The following is a 14,831-nucleotide window of genomic DNA, read 5'->3' on the forward strand; positions in this document are numbered from 1 at the left end:
GGGAGGGGAAACCCTCAAAGTAAAATTATAAAAAACTAAAATAAAAACGAAGCGGGTACCAAGCGGATGTCCCTGGTTGATTATGACGTCCCTTCCTCCCTTTCCTCTCAAATGCTGCTGCGCCATCCCTCCTTTGTCTGCTGAGGAGAAATACCGGCCGGGCTCGCCGCTTCGCAGTCTGCTAATATTTTTCCTTACCAAGAGCATTTTCAAAGACAAAATAAGCTGAATAAACCCACTTAATTGGGTAAACAAATAGCGAGTCAGTTTTGCCTCCAACGACTGCAAGAAAACCAAGCATCAGCGAGTCCGCCATAGTCGAGCCTTAGCAAAGAAAGAAAATCAAAATGGAAGACACTAAATACCTCCCTGAGCTCCTGGCCGAGAAGGACAGCCTGGATTCATCTTTTACACACGCCATGAAGCTCATCACTGCTGGTAATGCGATTATTTCATGTGTTATGCAACATGGATTTTTGAAGAAAAAAAGTGTTTTATGTAGTTATTTTGACATCAACTTGTCTTTCGCGGGCAGGCCTGAACAATGGCGTATTAAAACACGTGGTTGGTGGACATTTGGGTCAGACCCCTTCTCTGGATTAACATGTTTAACTTATTTCTACGAGCCATATAAGATACAATGAAACTTGATTAAATAAAACATTTACATTTGGGTAACAATCGAAGGAATCGAGTAGCTCTTTGTAACTGTTGCATCCCGATGAGCAGCACAGACCTTCATAGACAATACATATGAGGTTTAAGTTATCTTGTATTTTAGATGTGGGACTGCACAGCGGAGCAGTTTGTAGCACTGTAGCCTTTCAGCAAGAAGGCCCTGGGTTCGATTCCCGGCCCGGGGTCTTTCCGCACGGAGTTAGCATTTTCTGTGCATGCGTGGGTTCTCTCCGGGTATTCCGGCTTCAGGTTAATTGGTTAATTGGCATGGTTGTTTGTCCTGTCTGTCTCTCTGTTGCCCTGCCACAGACTGGCGACCCGTCCAGTTCCCCAACTCCCTCCTCTAGCTGGAGATCGGCACCATCACCCCTCCCGAACCCACTAGGGACAAGTGTGTTAGACAATGGATGTGTATGCATTTTAATTTATACCTAAATAAACTCAATAAACCTTTTATTCTTTATTGCAGAGATTGAGAGGATCCAGAAAGGAGAAACCAAGAAGACACCAGAGAAGGAGACTTACCTGGACCTTTTTGCCACCAAAACTATGAAACTAAAGGAGCGAGTGCTCATCCCAACCAAGCAGTATCCCAGGGTATGCATCAGCTGCTGCTGCAAGATTTTTTTGCAAGGCCGTACTATTGAGATGCTCAGCTTTAGGCATTTAAAAGGCTCCAGTGTTCCAAAATTGATTGGATAAAAAGTAATTGTGTTCTGCTGAAACAGTTTTGTTGTATGTTGAGGTATTTGAAATAAAATGCATTAAGCATATATCATACAGTTGTCTAAAACCTGTTGTAACTATCATGAGAAGAATAATTTGAAGATGAGCAGCTTAAGTCTAAAAGTACTGGTCTGGCATGTTATGCAACATGGTGAGCGCTTGAGATATGCAGAAAACATTTTTATAAACGTTGCATCTTGCAGCTTTACTTGTTTTAAATTTCCACACTGAAAAATCTACTGACATAAAGGAGAAGCAGTGGGATCAAAAGTCTTGAGCATGTCTTTAAGTGTCCTGTCTTCCGTCTCATTCCATAACCTCTTCCACTGGAACTGCAGCTTCAATGTTGCTGTCGTGCATTTGTCTTTGTTTCTGCATGAGCAGTTCTACAGTTATTACATCTTAATAATGCCGTGTTAATGGAGGAAAAAATATACAGATTAATGTTGCATTGACATGCTGCTGAATGAGGTGGTCATTATTCTGCAGGTCAACTTTGTCGGGAAGCTTTTGGGGCCTCAGGGCAGCACAATCAAGAGACTCCAGGAAGAGACAGGGGCGAAGATCTCAGTTTTGGGGAAAGGCTCAATGAGAGACAAGAACAAGGTTTGTGCATAGGACTATTTTTTTTCTTCCTTTGGAGCTCATTTCAGAGGATGTAATATATATATATGTATATTTATAAATTATTTGCATTATTTTTCAGGAGGAAGAGCTCAGGAAGGGCGGCGAGTCGAAATACGCTCACCTAGCCATGGAGCTGCATGTGTTCATCGAGGTTACAGCACCCATACCAGAAAACTACCTGCGCATGGCTCACGCCATGGATGAAGTCAAGAAGTTCCTCATCCCAGTTAGTGAAATCTTTTATTCCATTTACCTTAATCTGCTCTTCATGTACAATTTTGTAACCTCTTAAACTTTTCCAATGTAACTACAGGAGCCTGGTGAGCATGACCCCTACATGGACCCTCAGTTTCTGAATGGATCCCAAGATGGTTCTGGAAGGGGACGAGGTGGCCTTGGACGGGGCAGAGGTGGACCACCTGGCGCAGGAGGGCCAAGGTAAGTGGAAGTTTGAAAATTTATAGTTAAAGAATATTAATCAAGTTTTATTTATATATATATAAATTATATCTAAAAATTGTACAAAAATATATATCTATTTCCTAGGGGACGAGGGATGCCACGTGGAAATCTCAGAGGAGGGATGCGTGGAGGAACTCCCCGTGGCGGAATGTCTCGAGGAAACGCGCCCAGAGGGGCCCCGGCCGGTAGGGGCGGACCACCCTCTGCTGCAGCTAGAGGAGGGTCCTCTGGCCGCTCCAGGCCACCTGCGAGCGGAGCGCAAAGGATGCTCCCCGCCTCAGCCCTGTCCCATCAAGCAGGTCCTTCAGGGTCACAGCCCAAACCTGAACCTTACGATGAATATGTAAGGTTCAAGAAAAGTAAATAAAGACTTATTCTGATGGCAATGTCTCTTATTAAATGTACAATTTTTTTTCCATTTAGGGTTCATATGAGGAGTCTTATGCTGAGCCTTCCTATGAGGGATATGATAGCTATTACAGTCAGCAGCCTGCTCCAGCGTAAGTCAAATTTAAGAGTTTTTCACTCTTTTTTTTTTTTTTTTTTTGCCTTGAATGTGTTTTCTCATTTCTTAATTTTTGCTTTCAGCGATACGGAATACTACGATTACGGACACGGTGAAGCACAGGATCCATCATATGAGAGCTACGGTATGCTTCTCTGTACTATTGAACCACTACAGTCAAAGTGGTCCTGTGTGCGACGTTGTAAAGGTTAACTGTGCTTTGGTGTGTCTCCTGTTTGTAGGTCAGGGTGAATGGGATAGCTCGTGGTCCGGCTCCGGGGCCGGAGGCAAAGTTCCCCCGACGCGGCAGTCCAAGGGTTCATACAGGGAGCATCCATACGTCAGATACTGAACAACTACCGGTAGAGAGTTGCTATGGCAACTGTCTCCCGATTGTAACAGGCTTAACTTTTCAAAAAGTAATTTCCCTTCTCGTTTGTTCCCCCTTTTTTTACGGTTTATTTTATGTTTGTGTTTTTTTAAACTTAGAAACATTTTGTTGGATGTATCAGAATACCAGATAAGAAGCACGAGGAGCAGAGGGCTCTTTTTTTCCATTGTTTATCTGTTTCCATTTAAATGTTTCAGTTGCATAGTAAGGAATTAGTTACTTAAACTTAAATGGAAAAAGTGATATTTTAGTGATATTTGATGGCTTTTTCAGTTAATGATTAACTTTAAACTGTGATTGTGGCGATTAAACTCTTACCATATAGGCTGCATTTCTCAAAAGTCCTTCATGACTGGACATTAATTGCTCTTAATGCTTCAGTGTAATTTTATATATACCTAAAACAAATTTAAACACAGCCTTCAATATTTTGATCTGCATCAAAAGTCTCATTATTGTATTCAACATTGCCAATCTAGTTTTCTCCTAAAATATAGAAATCCGTCTTTCTGCCACCTTTACAATTGGTATAGTAAGCCATTCTATAACGTGCAAAATTATACTGATATAATTTCTTGTTAAGTTTGAAGGATACAAGGCTGCAGCCACCTCAATATTTTGTACATAATCTTAGGATAACTGTGTATGGTTTAAGTCGTGCCGTCTCCAAAATGCTCAATTCTTGTGTACCTTTTTGACTAAATAGGATACTAAACATATCCCAAAATGTTTTTCTGCAGTGCGTGTTTCAATAAAGTTTCTAGTTTCATTTTAATCAATCTAAACTTGGTATTTTTGCCTTTATTGTACCAAAGGATTATCTTCACTTTGTGAAAATGGTCCTCAATGGCTCCCCGATGCTGACTAAACTTGTATGTTTACACGTTCAACCTGACCGCAATTTGAAAAATACAAAAAAAAAAGGGGCAGCGTTTGTTTTTTTTTCCCATCCAATGACTTTACGCTCTTCGTCTGTTTATCCAAACTAAATGGCACTTGTAATGTCACCTTTAAAAAAAAAAAAAAACACGTAATAAAGCTCATTACTTGAGATTATGTGCTGCCAAATTCATGTTTGACTTGACAATGATGCAGTGCTTTAACATGTATTGTCATTAATCTTTAGTTAGTGTATCTCTCAGAGCTCTCAAGAGCACAATGTATCTCCAGCCACTTGAAAATGACTGAATTTCAACAGTATTCCCCAAATCAAGCTTGCAGGGATCTTACTTGACTTTGATGCAAAGTCATGCTGGCTGCTTTTTATAAAAGAAAAATATCGCAGAGGAGAGGATTCTAAAAGCCTAAAGGTCGCCACAAGAAGGTAAAACTAACCCCAACACTCATTTATTAGATTTGTTCTGTTTTTATTTTATTTTCTGTGCAAAACATGTTTAAGTAATGCAAGTCATCCAAAACATCAAAACCATTAAAGTACAAAATTATGCTGTGATATTCAGTAGTTTATTCCGAGCAAAATTAAGACGCACAAAACAATCATGTGGTTGTGATGCAACTCTTGTTCAAATAAAACCAATAATTGTTTCATTCCACTCAATAATTATATCCATCTTGGTTATTTCTGTAGAATGTAGTTTAATGAAAATGAGTAGCTGCACTCAAAGCCTTAAAACATTCCATTAATGGGCAAAAACTCTTCAGCTCGAGTTGCATGATACTTTTTATTTAGTATAAAATTAGTTTTGCATGTTTTGTTACTCACTTGGTGTATTTGGACATTTGTACGTTCTGGATCTCATTTCTTTTTCTCCTCTTAGGTTATCAGAACTGTGTTGGTGCAGTTGATAGGTTCAACTCCAGCAGCTCAGGCCTGTAAGGTCAGTTGGGAAAAGAACGAAATCAGGTTTTGATGTTTTATGAAGTTTTGCTGACTGTTGTTGCTGTGCTCAGCAGGTCCATTTGAAATTCCCTGCAAACTGAGACCGTGCAGGGTTCCTGTGAAGGGCTGCTTGGACCAAATGCTGTCCAGGTGAATGAGTCTGGTTTGATGGCTGAATTTCACCTCTTCTATGAATGAGGTGCTTGAAGAAGTGTTGCTGAAGCTTGGAGTGCCTTTTTTAAAATTTTTATATTTGAATCCAAACTTTTTAAAATGTTTTACAACTCATTTACTCATGTTTTGTATAAAAAAAAGAAAGAAAATCTGAAAATAAAATTTTTTTTATTTATCAGTTGTGTTTTCTTTAAAGCCTTTAGATGGATAGATGTTGTCAGTTGTGAGAGTATTTGCTTTTTCTCCATTTTGTCACAGAAATGCTTAGGATGTGAAAACATTTTAATATCGGACACATTATTTGATATTCTAGCACAGGGGTGCCCAGAGTTGGTCCTCGAGGGCCGACATTATGCATGTTTAAGTTCTCTCCCAAGTTTAACGCACCTGGATCCAATGATGGGTCATTAGAAGGCCTAAGGGGAACAGAAGATTGTTTCTACCACCAGGGAGAGACCTAAAACAAGCAGGATGTGGCCCTGGAGTACCAACTTTGGGCCCCCGTGTTCTAGCACCATAAACATGGAGTTCATAACAGCAGCAAGCTCACTTCTAGAATGGTATAGTCAATGTGTAGACTATTCTCTAATTTGAATACTGACATTTTCTTTCATTCATAGAAACATAATAATGTGGCTGAAAATATTCTAAAGTAATGTTTTGACAACCATTGCAAATTCCTTCTGGTGGTTTCTGCAAAGGATGAGACAACTGGCAGTTGGTCTATTTTTAGCACTGTGTCAAATTTAGTTGAATATTGGTCTGATTTTGAAATTGTCAATTAAAAATGACTCTATTCAGGTTATCTTAAGTTTGGAAAGCAAAAAGATGTGAAGGAGTACATTTTCCCAGCTTTGTATGCATACACCTTGGTGTGATTAGTATTCAGAGGGTTCATAGATTTTGAAAGTATTTTTCAGGTCTTGAGAAAAAGTGGACAAATGCGGAAGCATGGAGGTTTTTATTTTCTTAACTGAATCCCTTGTCAGATTTTATTCCTGAGTTTATTAAGCCAAACTGATAGTGTTTATAAAAGCTGCAGTTGATTACAACAATGTCAGCTTTTTCCTGATGCCATGTGCATATACTGATTGGAAAACTGTAAGCCAAATTCAGCATCATTTGAAATGTGCAGATTTTTCAAGCCAACCTAGTTACTACTTTGTTCTCAAAATGTCAAGAACGTTGCAAAAACTGGTAAATTTAGAAACAATTCTACAAAGTATAAGAATTTGTTGGGAAATGGATGGAAAGAATTAGTGATGGTGAGATGAAGCCTCATGAGGCATTGAACCACTTGAGCCAATTGGTTCGAGAAAGGGTTCATTTCTTGAGGCTTCATGTGCACACGAAACCACCTACTGGCCAGGTGTATAATCACAACCAGCTGTATCTTAACACGTGTGATGAATTGAATTTTTGTCTATTATGGCTCTTGGGAATGACTTCACAAAAGGTGAAGAAAAAAAGAGACAAAGAGAGAGAAAGAGATGTATAGAGATAGAGATAGAGAGAAATATATATACAAAACAATCCTTTCCTGTCCCACAGCTCTTAAAAATCCTAATATAAAAATTAAGAACTTTAAAACTAACTAACCAATCCTATTTATAATAGTGAGATTATTAGTAAAAAGCTCAAATTAAATAAATAACCCAATTATAAGTCCTGAAATAATAAAGTCTAAAAACATTAAATATTAATCCCAGAAAAATAAATAAAGGGGGAAGGGGGAAAAATTCATTTAGATCAATACCTTGCTTATTCCAGAGCAAATCTGCTTATGATGTGTGATGATGGTATTGGAGTTCAAGGTAACTCAAGTTAAATCATGTGGTGAAAACTCACGTATCCTTAATATTAGAATTAAAATTAAAATTAAAAATAGGATAGCTGTGGGACAGGATAGGATTTTCTCTTTTTTCCTTTCTCTGTGTCTCCCTCTCTCTCTGTATATATATATATATATATTTTCTCTCTATCTCTATATATCTTTCTCTCTCTCTCTCTCTCTTTTTCTGTCTGTATGTATCTATCTCTTTCTCTCTGTAAATATCTATTTTTTATTTTTCTGTTTCTCTCTATCTCTAGATCTATATATCTTTCTCTCTCTCTTTGCCTGTGTCTTTTTTCTCTCCCTCTTTCTGTATCTGTGTCTCTCTGTCTCTGTTTCTGTCTCTCTCTCTCTCTCTATCTCTCTCTCAGAGGACGAGGAGTTGTGGACGACGTGCGGCGGCCCGTGCTTTCCTATGACTTCCTAGTGAAACTGCCCTATTGGGTGGGGGAAGTTGTAGTGTTTGTTTATTTATATATATATATATATATATATATATATATATATATATATATATATATATATATATATATATATATATATATATATATATATATATATATATTCTCCCTACCTGTCTCAAACTAAATAACCACAATCCAAACTATCAAAACTCTATCCACTCTCTCAACTGACCGCAACTCGCCTACAACAACCCACATTTTGAATGGAGCCTGTGGGGTTTATAAAGCTGTCAAACCGCGCTACAAAATCTGAGCCATTTCCCGAAGCAGTCACGTGGTACAGCCGGGCAGCGAGGCTTCGGACGTCATCGTTTTCGGCTCCTCCCCTAAATGAAGCAAGCCTCGATACGCGCTTTACGGAAACGCCCCCTCCATTACTCGACACACGCCTCGAAGCCTCGGCTCATCACGTAACATCACTAGAAAGAATCCAAAAACTCAGCACTGAAAAGACTCTCTTCAGGGAAAACAATATTTCCTGCTCTAGTATTTCTGCCATAAAGGTGGAGCGCACAGCAGCATAAAACAGAATTATTTCAAGTGGTGTCTAATTGTCCATTTATCTATGTATTTCTGAAATAACTTATTTTATAATATTTGGTATTTTAATTGGTACATATTGGTGTTGCATTAAATTTCCAAGAGAGACAAATAAGTGTCTGAATGTCCCTTTAAATAACTCTCCTCCCACATTTAATATCCGCACCCCCACCCACCAGCGACTTGTTTCACATCAACAATGAGTGTCTTGGCTGGGTACAGTGCAAAAACAGCCAGTGTTTTGAGAAATGTGACAAATTAATCCTTTATCAGTTAAACAGACGAGCTTCCTATTGACCACCCACATCGGTAAGCGCATATTTTTCCTCCGTAGTCTGTTTACCTGGATAGTAGCCTGTTAGCCAGTTAGCTTTCTGTTAGCTTAGGCCTGAATCTTGATATTTAATCTAGCGTGGTCTTGGCGGAAAGACAGGGGGTCTCATTGTTGTGATCCCTGTTGTTCCCCGCGCTTGTGCTAAGGATCTCAAATGCAAACGACCCGTGGTATATTTTCAAAGCAGAAAGACAGCAGTTGTAGCTGCATTGCTAGCTTGTAATGACAGCTTCCGCAAAAACTGCAGCCAAATTTGGGACGCTATGCAGCTTGAATGAACTTGTTTTGCACCATCAACATGGGGCTCCATGCATGCTTATTTTGCATGAAATATTTCTTGTCATTTAGTTTTGTTGCATATTTTCAGGTGCTTATAATGACATTGACGACCTTTAGGTTGTAAGGTTGTTCATTTAGGCTCTATTTGATGCATCCGCTTAGCAATGTTTTACAAGGAATTGATACATGAAATCATGGAATGTACGCACACACACAAAAAATAAATGTATGATTTAAAAAAAAAATGTATAAGTTGCATATTCTGCACGATTAATTCATTTCAGTGTACTACTACTGACTCACTGCCTTAATGTAAACAGGTTCAAGAAAAGAGAGGGAGAGTTCACGCAGCTAGACAGGAAGTATAAAGGCGAACAGTGGGTGTCTTTGCGATGGCCGGTGGAAGGAGAGGGACGAATCGGACCACCTACTGCAGACCTCCGTTAAGCAGTGATCCAGGCTCCGTCAGCAATGGCAACCACACCACCAGCTCTCCAGTCACCGGGGTGCGAAACCGTGCAAGGCAAGTCTCACGTTTTATCTTCTCACCTCATCTGTGCTGCACAGTTCAGCGCCTGCCAACTGAAAAACTGCACAGTACTTTGCAAAAGTGTTTATACATTTCAAAAACAAACTTTAATGCACTTTATTAGGATGTTAGACTAACTCTGAGAAGCTTATACTTTTAAAGTAAACAATCATTTTGGGAGAAGTGTGTCATGTGTATGTACTCTGATGCCATTAAATAATTTTTAGTGTGCTTCAGATGTCATATATTGTAGAATATTATTCACATTTACTCTCTGTAAATCCGGCTATTCTGTGAAGGACTCTGAGGTTTGGTTGCAAACACTAGTAAACGAGCAGCATTATGCAGACCAAAGAACTCAGCACCCAGCTCAGGGATGAAGTTGTGGAAAAGTTTAAGGTAGGAATCAGATCTTAAGCTTTCAGTATCGCTTTTTAAAGTGATCATATTTAGATCTGGAAAAAAATATAAATATTTGTTGAAGTGGCTCAACTTCAGCTGTCCATGACACGACTTTCCAGCTTGGCAGACAAGTTTAGGGAAGGAGAATATTAATTAGAGCCAAAAGATCAATGATGCATCTGAAGGAGCTGCAGAGAGCTACCACTCAGGTTGGAGAATTTGTTGATAGGTTGACTACTAGTTGTCCCCATAACAAAAGTGGCAAGAAGAAATTGAAGGAAAGTCAATGGGAAGTCAGGTTTCCAGTTAGCTGCAGTGCGTGCAGGGATTACAGTAACCATTGTTTACTTATTTAAAGGCACAATCCACATTGATCCATCCATTATGTCAAGACTACTTCACGCTCCTTCATCATCTTAAGAAAAAAAACATCTGCATACTTCAACATGGGGGTAGAAGCATTACGTTGCAGGGATCATATTCGCAGGAGCAACTCAGTAGTTGGTCAGAGTTGGTGGTTAGATGAAGAGAGGTAAAATCATAGTGAACCTGTTAGAGGTTGCTAAAGATTTGAGACTGGGGAGGAGGTTCACCTTTCAGCCAGACCATGACCCTAAACACACAACCAGATGTACTTAGAATGGCTTAGAATATTCATGTGCTGAAATGGCCCAGTCAAAGTCCAGATTTAAATCGTATTACGAATCTGAGGTACGCGTTTTCACAGACACTCCAGTATAATACAGTACCTGGTAGAGAAAAGCCCTCAAATCTATAAAAGCAGTGAAAGCTGGTTCTATAAAACATTGACCGAGGGCTGCTGAATACAAATGCAGGATGCAGTCCAGGTGTTCAAGTGGTATGATTACTTTTTAACGCTCAGGTTTTGCCTGCAGAAACGGTTCTGGGACATGCATGTCCAGCCCACCGCTCGCCGCTCAGACTGTAGTTCCCCTCAAGCACTGCAAGATCCCCGAGCTGTCCATGGATCGAAACGTGTTGTTTGAGCTTCATCTCTTCTTCTGCCACCTAATCGCCCTGTTTGTCCACTATGTCAACATCTACAAGACTGTGTGGTGGTATCCTCCATCACACCCTCCCTCACACACGTCCCTGGTCAGTACGCACAAATTACATTCTGCAGATCACAAACTTCTATTTTGTTTACTTGAAGAATTTCCATTCTGACTTGTGCAAGAAATGTATAACCTCAAAACTTAAAAATAAAATTGTAGATGTGAAGAAAAAAAACCAGGTAGTTTAATGATATTAATTAATCAGTGTAATTAATCACTGTTGTTATTTGCAGAATTTTCATCTTATTGATTATAACATGCTGGTGTTCACAATCATCATACTGGCAAGAAGGCTGATTGGAGCCATTGTAAAAGAGGTAAGTTTGTTGTTTGGTGGAGGCTGATAACGATGTCCATGTTGGCATCTATGTGGTTAATAGCTGCTGTTGTACAAACGTTATTTTCATCTGAGCATAACTCTGCTTATGTCTGACCATGGTTTCCTTTTCCTTCAGGCGTCACAGAGTGGGAAACTCTCTTTCCCCCACTCAATATTTTTAGTGATGGCCCGGTTTGCAGTGCTAACGCTGACAGGCTGGAGTCTTTGTCGGTCCCTCATTTATCTGTTCAGAACCTACTCTGTCCTCAGCCTGCTTTTTCTTTGCTACCCGTAAGTATTCTAAAATAAAATAAAAAAAAACTACAAATTTTAGATTTGCAGGACAGTTAGAGTCTAATATGAGTGAAGGCTATGACTTAACAGTTTCCTTGTGTTTCCTTGACCCTGTGTTCATCTGAAGCAATAAGTTGAGTTCTACGTTTTCCCCGTTGATGCTCCAGCTGCTGTTTCCTGTCATTACAAGTTTTAATCCAAGTAACTATTAAGTAACTCTAGTTCACCCAAAATGTTTCCGGGTGATTTGAGGGGGCAAGTATTGGCTTTCAAGCTTTGTTTCCCTACAGTGTTGGTTATTACCTCCTAAGTATCATATTGAATTTCTTCATATAAATTATTGAAAAGAATGAGTTAAATATTAATAGCTTGATGAAGTTTGAAATAGATGCTGAATGATTTAACAGTTAGTTCCTTGCATTTTTGATGGATCTTTATTACTTTCGATTACCTTTTCAGTGTTTGGAAATATTTTCTGACATATTTAGCTTCTGGCCAGAATAACTCTGAGCGTTAATGTTGCTATAACAACAACCCAAATTGTCACTGGTTTAAATGTTGCTAAAAAGAAAATTAAACGGGGACAGAATAGCAAAACTCAATATCAATGACTCGGTTTTATCTTTATTTAAGATGACTGGAAATTATCTTAGGACTCCATACTTGATATGTTAATACATTTGTTTTATTTGACAGTGGTGTTTATTGATGCATTGGTTGCTATTCATCTGTTGCTGTCTATTCATTTTTTCTTCTGTGGTCTCATAGTTATGATCACATTAATTTTTTTGAAAATGATTTAAGTGATACATGACTAAGTCATTTCAAAAGACTTAACCCCTAATAACTGCTTTACAAACAAACTTACTTCTGGCTCTACAAAATAAAATATACTTCCTGTTAGTGTTGACCTCATGCATAATTAAAGACAAGTTGAAACATAGTATGGTGATATATGACTGCAACATGTGCTACATTGTTGTGGTGTACTATTAATGTAATTATCTTCTTACTTTTTTATATATTTATCTGCAATTGTTGCAGTCTGCACAGCAAATTGTTGCTTGGTGACAATAAAGCTTATCTAATCTAATCTAAACATAATTGTAAATTACTTTAACAAACCTTAACTATTTTTGAAAGGACATTTAAAACCTTTGTAAACAGCATAAATGTGCTATAAATGCTTAAATAAGAAGCCAGTAAAGCCTGTAAATGAGAGAAAATGTTGAATTTCTGAATAAACATAACAGTCATTAGTGCTGTATATGAATAAATTAGATATTAACATGTTACCTTTGTTAACATAAATGCATAAATGTGTTTCCAATGGGCTACAAAACACTTTTCCCCTCTTAAGTCCCTTTTGATACCATTATCACTGTAAAACTATGAAACATTTCAAATATCTAAAGGGAGGTGTTGGTTCCCACAGATTTGGGATGTATATCCCGTTCTTCCGGCTGAGCTGTGATTTCCAGCGAGCGGGTTCTCTCTCGCCGATTGCGAGCATCGGCTCCAAAGAGGTCGGCAGCGTGAGCCGCAGCAGGGACTACTTCACTGTGCTGAAGGAGACTTGGAAGCAGCACACCAGCCAGCTGTATGGAGTCCAGGCCATGCCCACTCACGCCTGCTGTCTGTCGCCTGACCTCATTCGAAAAGAGGTGGAGTTTCTGAAGATGGACTTCAACTGGAGGATGAAGGAAGTGCTGGTCAGCTCCATGCTCAGCGCGTATTATGTGGCGTTTGTACCCGTGTGGTTTGTAAAGGTAAGATTCTGTTCATTCTTGGTATGTTTTTAAATACAGCTTCTTTGACGTAAAAATGTTGATATATTTCTTTGTGTGTATGGTGCTCTAGAGCACCCAGTATGTAGACAAGCGGTGGTCTTGTGAGCTCTTCATACTGGTATCGGTCAGCACGTCAGTCATCCTCATGAGACACTTGTTGCCGCCTCGATATTGTGACCTCCTTCACAAAGCTGCCGCTCACCTGGGCTGCTGGCAGAAAGTTGACCCCTCCCTCTGCTCCAACGTCCTTCAGCACATGTGCGTACTCTTGTTTGTTTTTACCTCAATTCAGACTCATTTCTAGTCTAATGAGTCATACTGTGTTTTGTTTTCCTTTTACAGATGGACTGAAGAGTACATGTGGCCACAGGGAGTCCTAGTAAAACATAATAAGAATGTCTATAAAGCCATGGGTCACTATAACGTTGCAGTCCCCTCAGATGTTTCCCACTATCGCTTCTATGTGAGTCTTGCTGGAGAAAGAGATTTTATATTGCATTAATTTTAGTTTAAAAAGGAAACCACATTACCTTGCCAAAAATCTGAATTCGCTCCATATCAGTGCCAGCAGGTCAAGAGACTGACATTTTTACAGTTTTTCTTTTCACAAAATTGCTGAAGGTTAATTTAATTGGATAGTGTCTGAACAGCAGCTTCTGAGTCTTTTAACTGATTCTCAATTAGATTTGGGTATGGGTTTTGATTAGGCCATTCTACCATGAAAATGTAGGTCTGATTGTGTTGCTAGAAGTAGAAACTTTGCTGCTGTTCAAGCTCAAGTCTTCTGCAGCTTCTAACATGTTTCCCCCTTGTGATTACCCTCTGTCTGTCTCCATCAATGTTTGTGTCAACTCTGACCTGCTTCCCTGTCCCTCTCACATAATCAAATTTTGAAACTGTGCAGCATTTTCCTTCGATTTAACAATTATCTGCAACGTCCTGTTGGTGTATCATGTAAAACTCCCATAAAACATGTAGACGTTTGAGGCTAAATGTGACAAAAGGTGAATTTACACATTTCAACACTAACCTGTCCCATTTTTTTTCCCCCGTAGTTTTTCTTCAACAAGCCTTTACGAATATTAAACATACTCATCATCCTGGAAGGTGCCATGATTTTTTACCAGCTCTACTCGCTCATTTGCTCGGAAAAGTGGCATCAGACGATATCGCTGGCCCTGATTCTCTTCAGCAACTACTACGCCTTCTTCAAGCTCCTTAGAGACAGAATAGTCCTAGGAAAGGCATACTCGTTCTCAAACAGCTCATCGGACCAGAAAGTCAGCTAAAACTCCAGTTGTCATTGGTCACGCTTGCTATGGAACAAGATAAACATGCCTAAGAGTTCTGTATTTTTTCTACAAGCCAGATTTGTGTCAGTTTTGTTCTGAATTGCCATAAGAAAAATAAATATTTTTGTATTACTTTAAAAAGTGTTTCATATTTATTATTTCCTGACTTTAAAACCTTTTACAGAAAAATCTGATGTTCTTGAATTGTTCATAGGTTGTGCAGATTTGAACTTAAATCAGAAAAAGTTAACTGCGACGCAGGTGCAATGCAACCA

At 39.0% G+C, this 14,831-nt stretch overlaps 2 protein-coding genes across 4 annotated transcripts; both read left to right on the forward strand.

Moving 5' to 3' along the window:
• The first annotated feature begins 100 nt into the window (after nt 1-100).
• Nucleotides 101-5,578, forward strand: khdrbs1a (KH domain containing, RNA binding, signal transduction associated 1a). 3 transcript variants are annotated; one of them, XR_006373263.1, is made up of 11 exons: nt 104-438; nt 1,148-1,275; nt 1,894-2,010; nt 2,111-2,257; nt 2,345-2,469; nt 2,578-2,836; nt 2,917-2,993; nt 3,082-3,143; nt 3,241-3,417; nt 5,168-5,227; nt 5,301-5,578. XR_006373263.1 is itself a non-coding variant. In XM_044143665.1 (9 exons), the coding sequence occupies exons 1-9, from the start codon at nt 348-350 to the stop codon at nt 3,348-3,350; spliced, it is 1,116 nt and encodes a 371-aa protein (XP_043999600.1). In that variant the 5' UTR covers nt 101-347; the 3' UTR covers nt 3,351-4,168. The 3 variants fall into 3 exon arrangements, 1 of the variants encoding a protein (XP_043999600.1); XR_006373262.1 differs by having other exon boundaries at nt 5,304-5,578; XM_044143665.1 differs by lacking the exons at nt 5,168-5,227; nt 5,301-5,578 and having other exon boundaries at nt 101-438; nt 3,241-4,168.
• Nucleotides 5,579-8,208: 2,630 nt separating this feature from the next.
• On the forward strand, nt 8,209-14,698 carry tmem39b (transmembrane protein 39B). The gene is made up of 9 exons (XM_044143661.1): nt 8,209-8,550; nt 9,175-9,377; nt 10,682-10,901; nt 11,095-11,178; nt 11,317-11,471; nt 12,910-13,243; nt 13,335-13,522; nt 13,607-13,727; nt 14,320-14,698. Exons 2-9 carry the CDS (start codon nt 9,247-9,249, stop codon nt 14,551-14,553), a joined length of 1,467 nt encoding a protein of 488 aa, XP_043999596.1. The 5' UTR covers nt 8,209-8,550; nt 9,175-9,246; the 3' UTR covers nt 14,554-14,698.
• The last annotated feature ends 133 nt before the right edge of the window (nt 14,699-14,831 follow it).

Source organism: Gambusia affinis, linkage group LG16 (genome assembly GCF_019740435.1).
Source record: "Gambusia affinis linkage group LG16, SWU_Gaff_1.0, whole genome shotgun sequence".
NCBI lineage: Eukaryota > Metazoa > Chordata > Actinopteri > Cyprinodontiformes > Poeciliidae > Gambusia > Gambusia affinis.

Bases quoted from the DNA above. Each gene is read 5' to 3' on its own strand.
- tmem39b (XM_044143661.1), top strand. From the start codon at position 9,247: ATGGCCGGTGGAAGGAGAGGGACGAATCGGACCACCTACTGCAGACCT. The intron at 9,378-10,681 runs GCAAGTCTCACG...TTTTGCCTGCAG, and splicing joins GGGGTGCGAAACCGTGCAAG to AAACGGTTCTGGGACATGCA. The intron at 11,179-11,316 runs GTAAGTTTGTTG...CTTTTCCTTCAG, and splicing joins TTGGAGCCATTGTAAAAGAG to GCGTCACAGAGTGGGAAACT.
- khdrbs1a (XM_044143665.1), top strand. From the start codon at position 348: ATGGAAGACACTAAATACCTCCCTGAGCTCCTGGCCGAGAAGGACAGC. The intron at 1,276-1,893 runs GTATGCATCAGC...ATTATTCTGCAG, and splicing joins CAACCAAGCAGTATCCCAGG to GTCAACTTTGTCGGGAAGCT. The intron at 2,011-2,110 runs GTTTGTGCATAG...ATTATTTTTCAG, and splicing joins CAATGAGAGACAAGAACAAG to GAGGAAGAGCTCAGGAAGGG.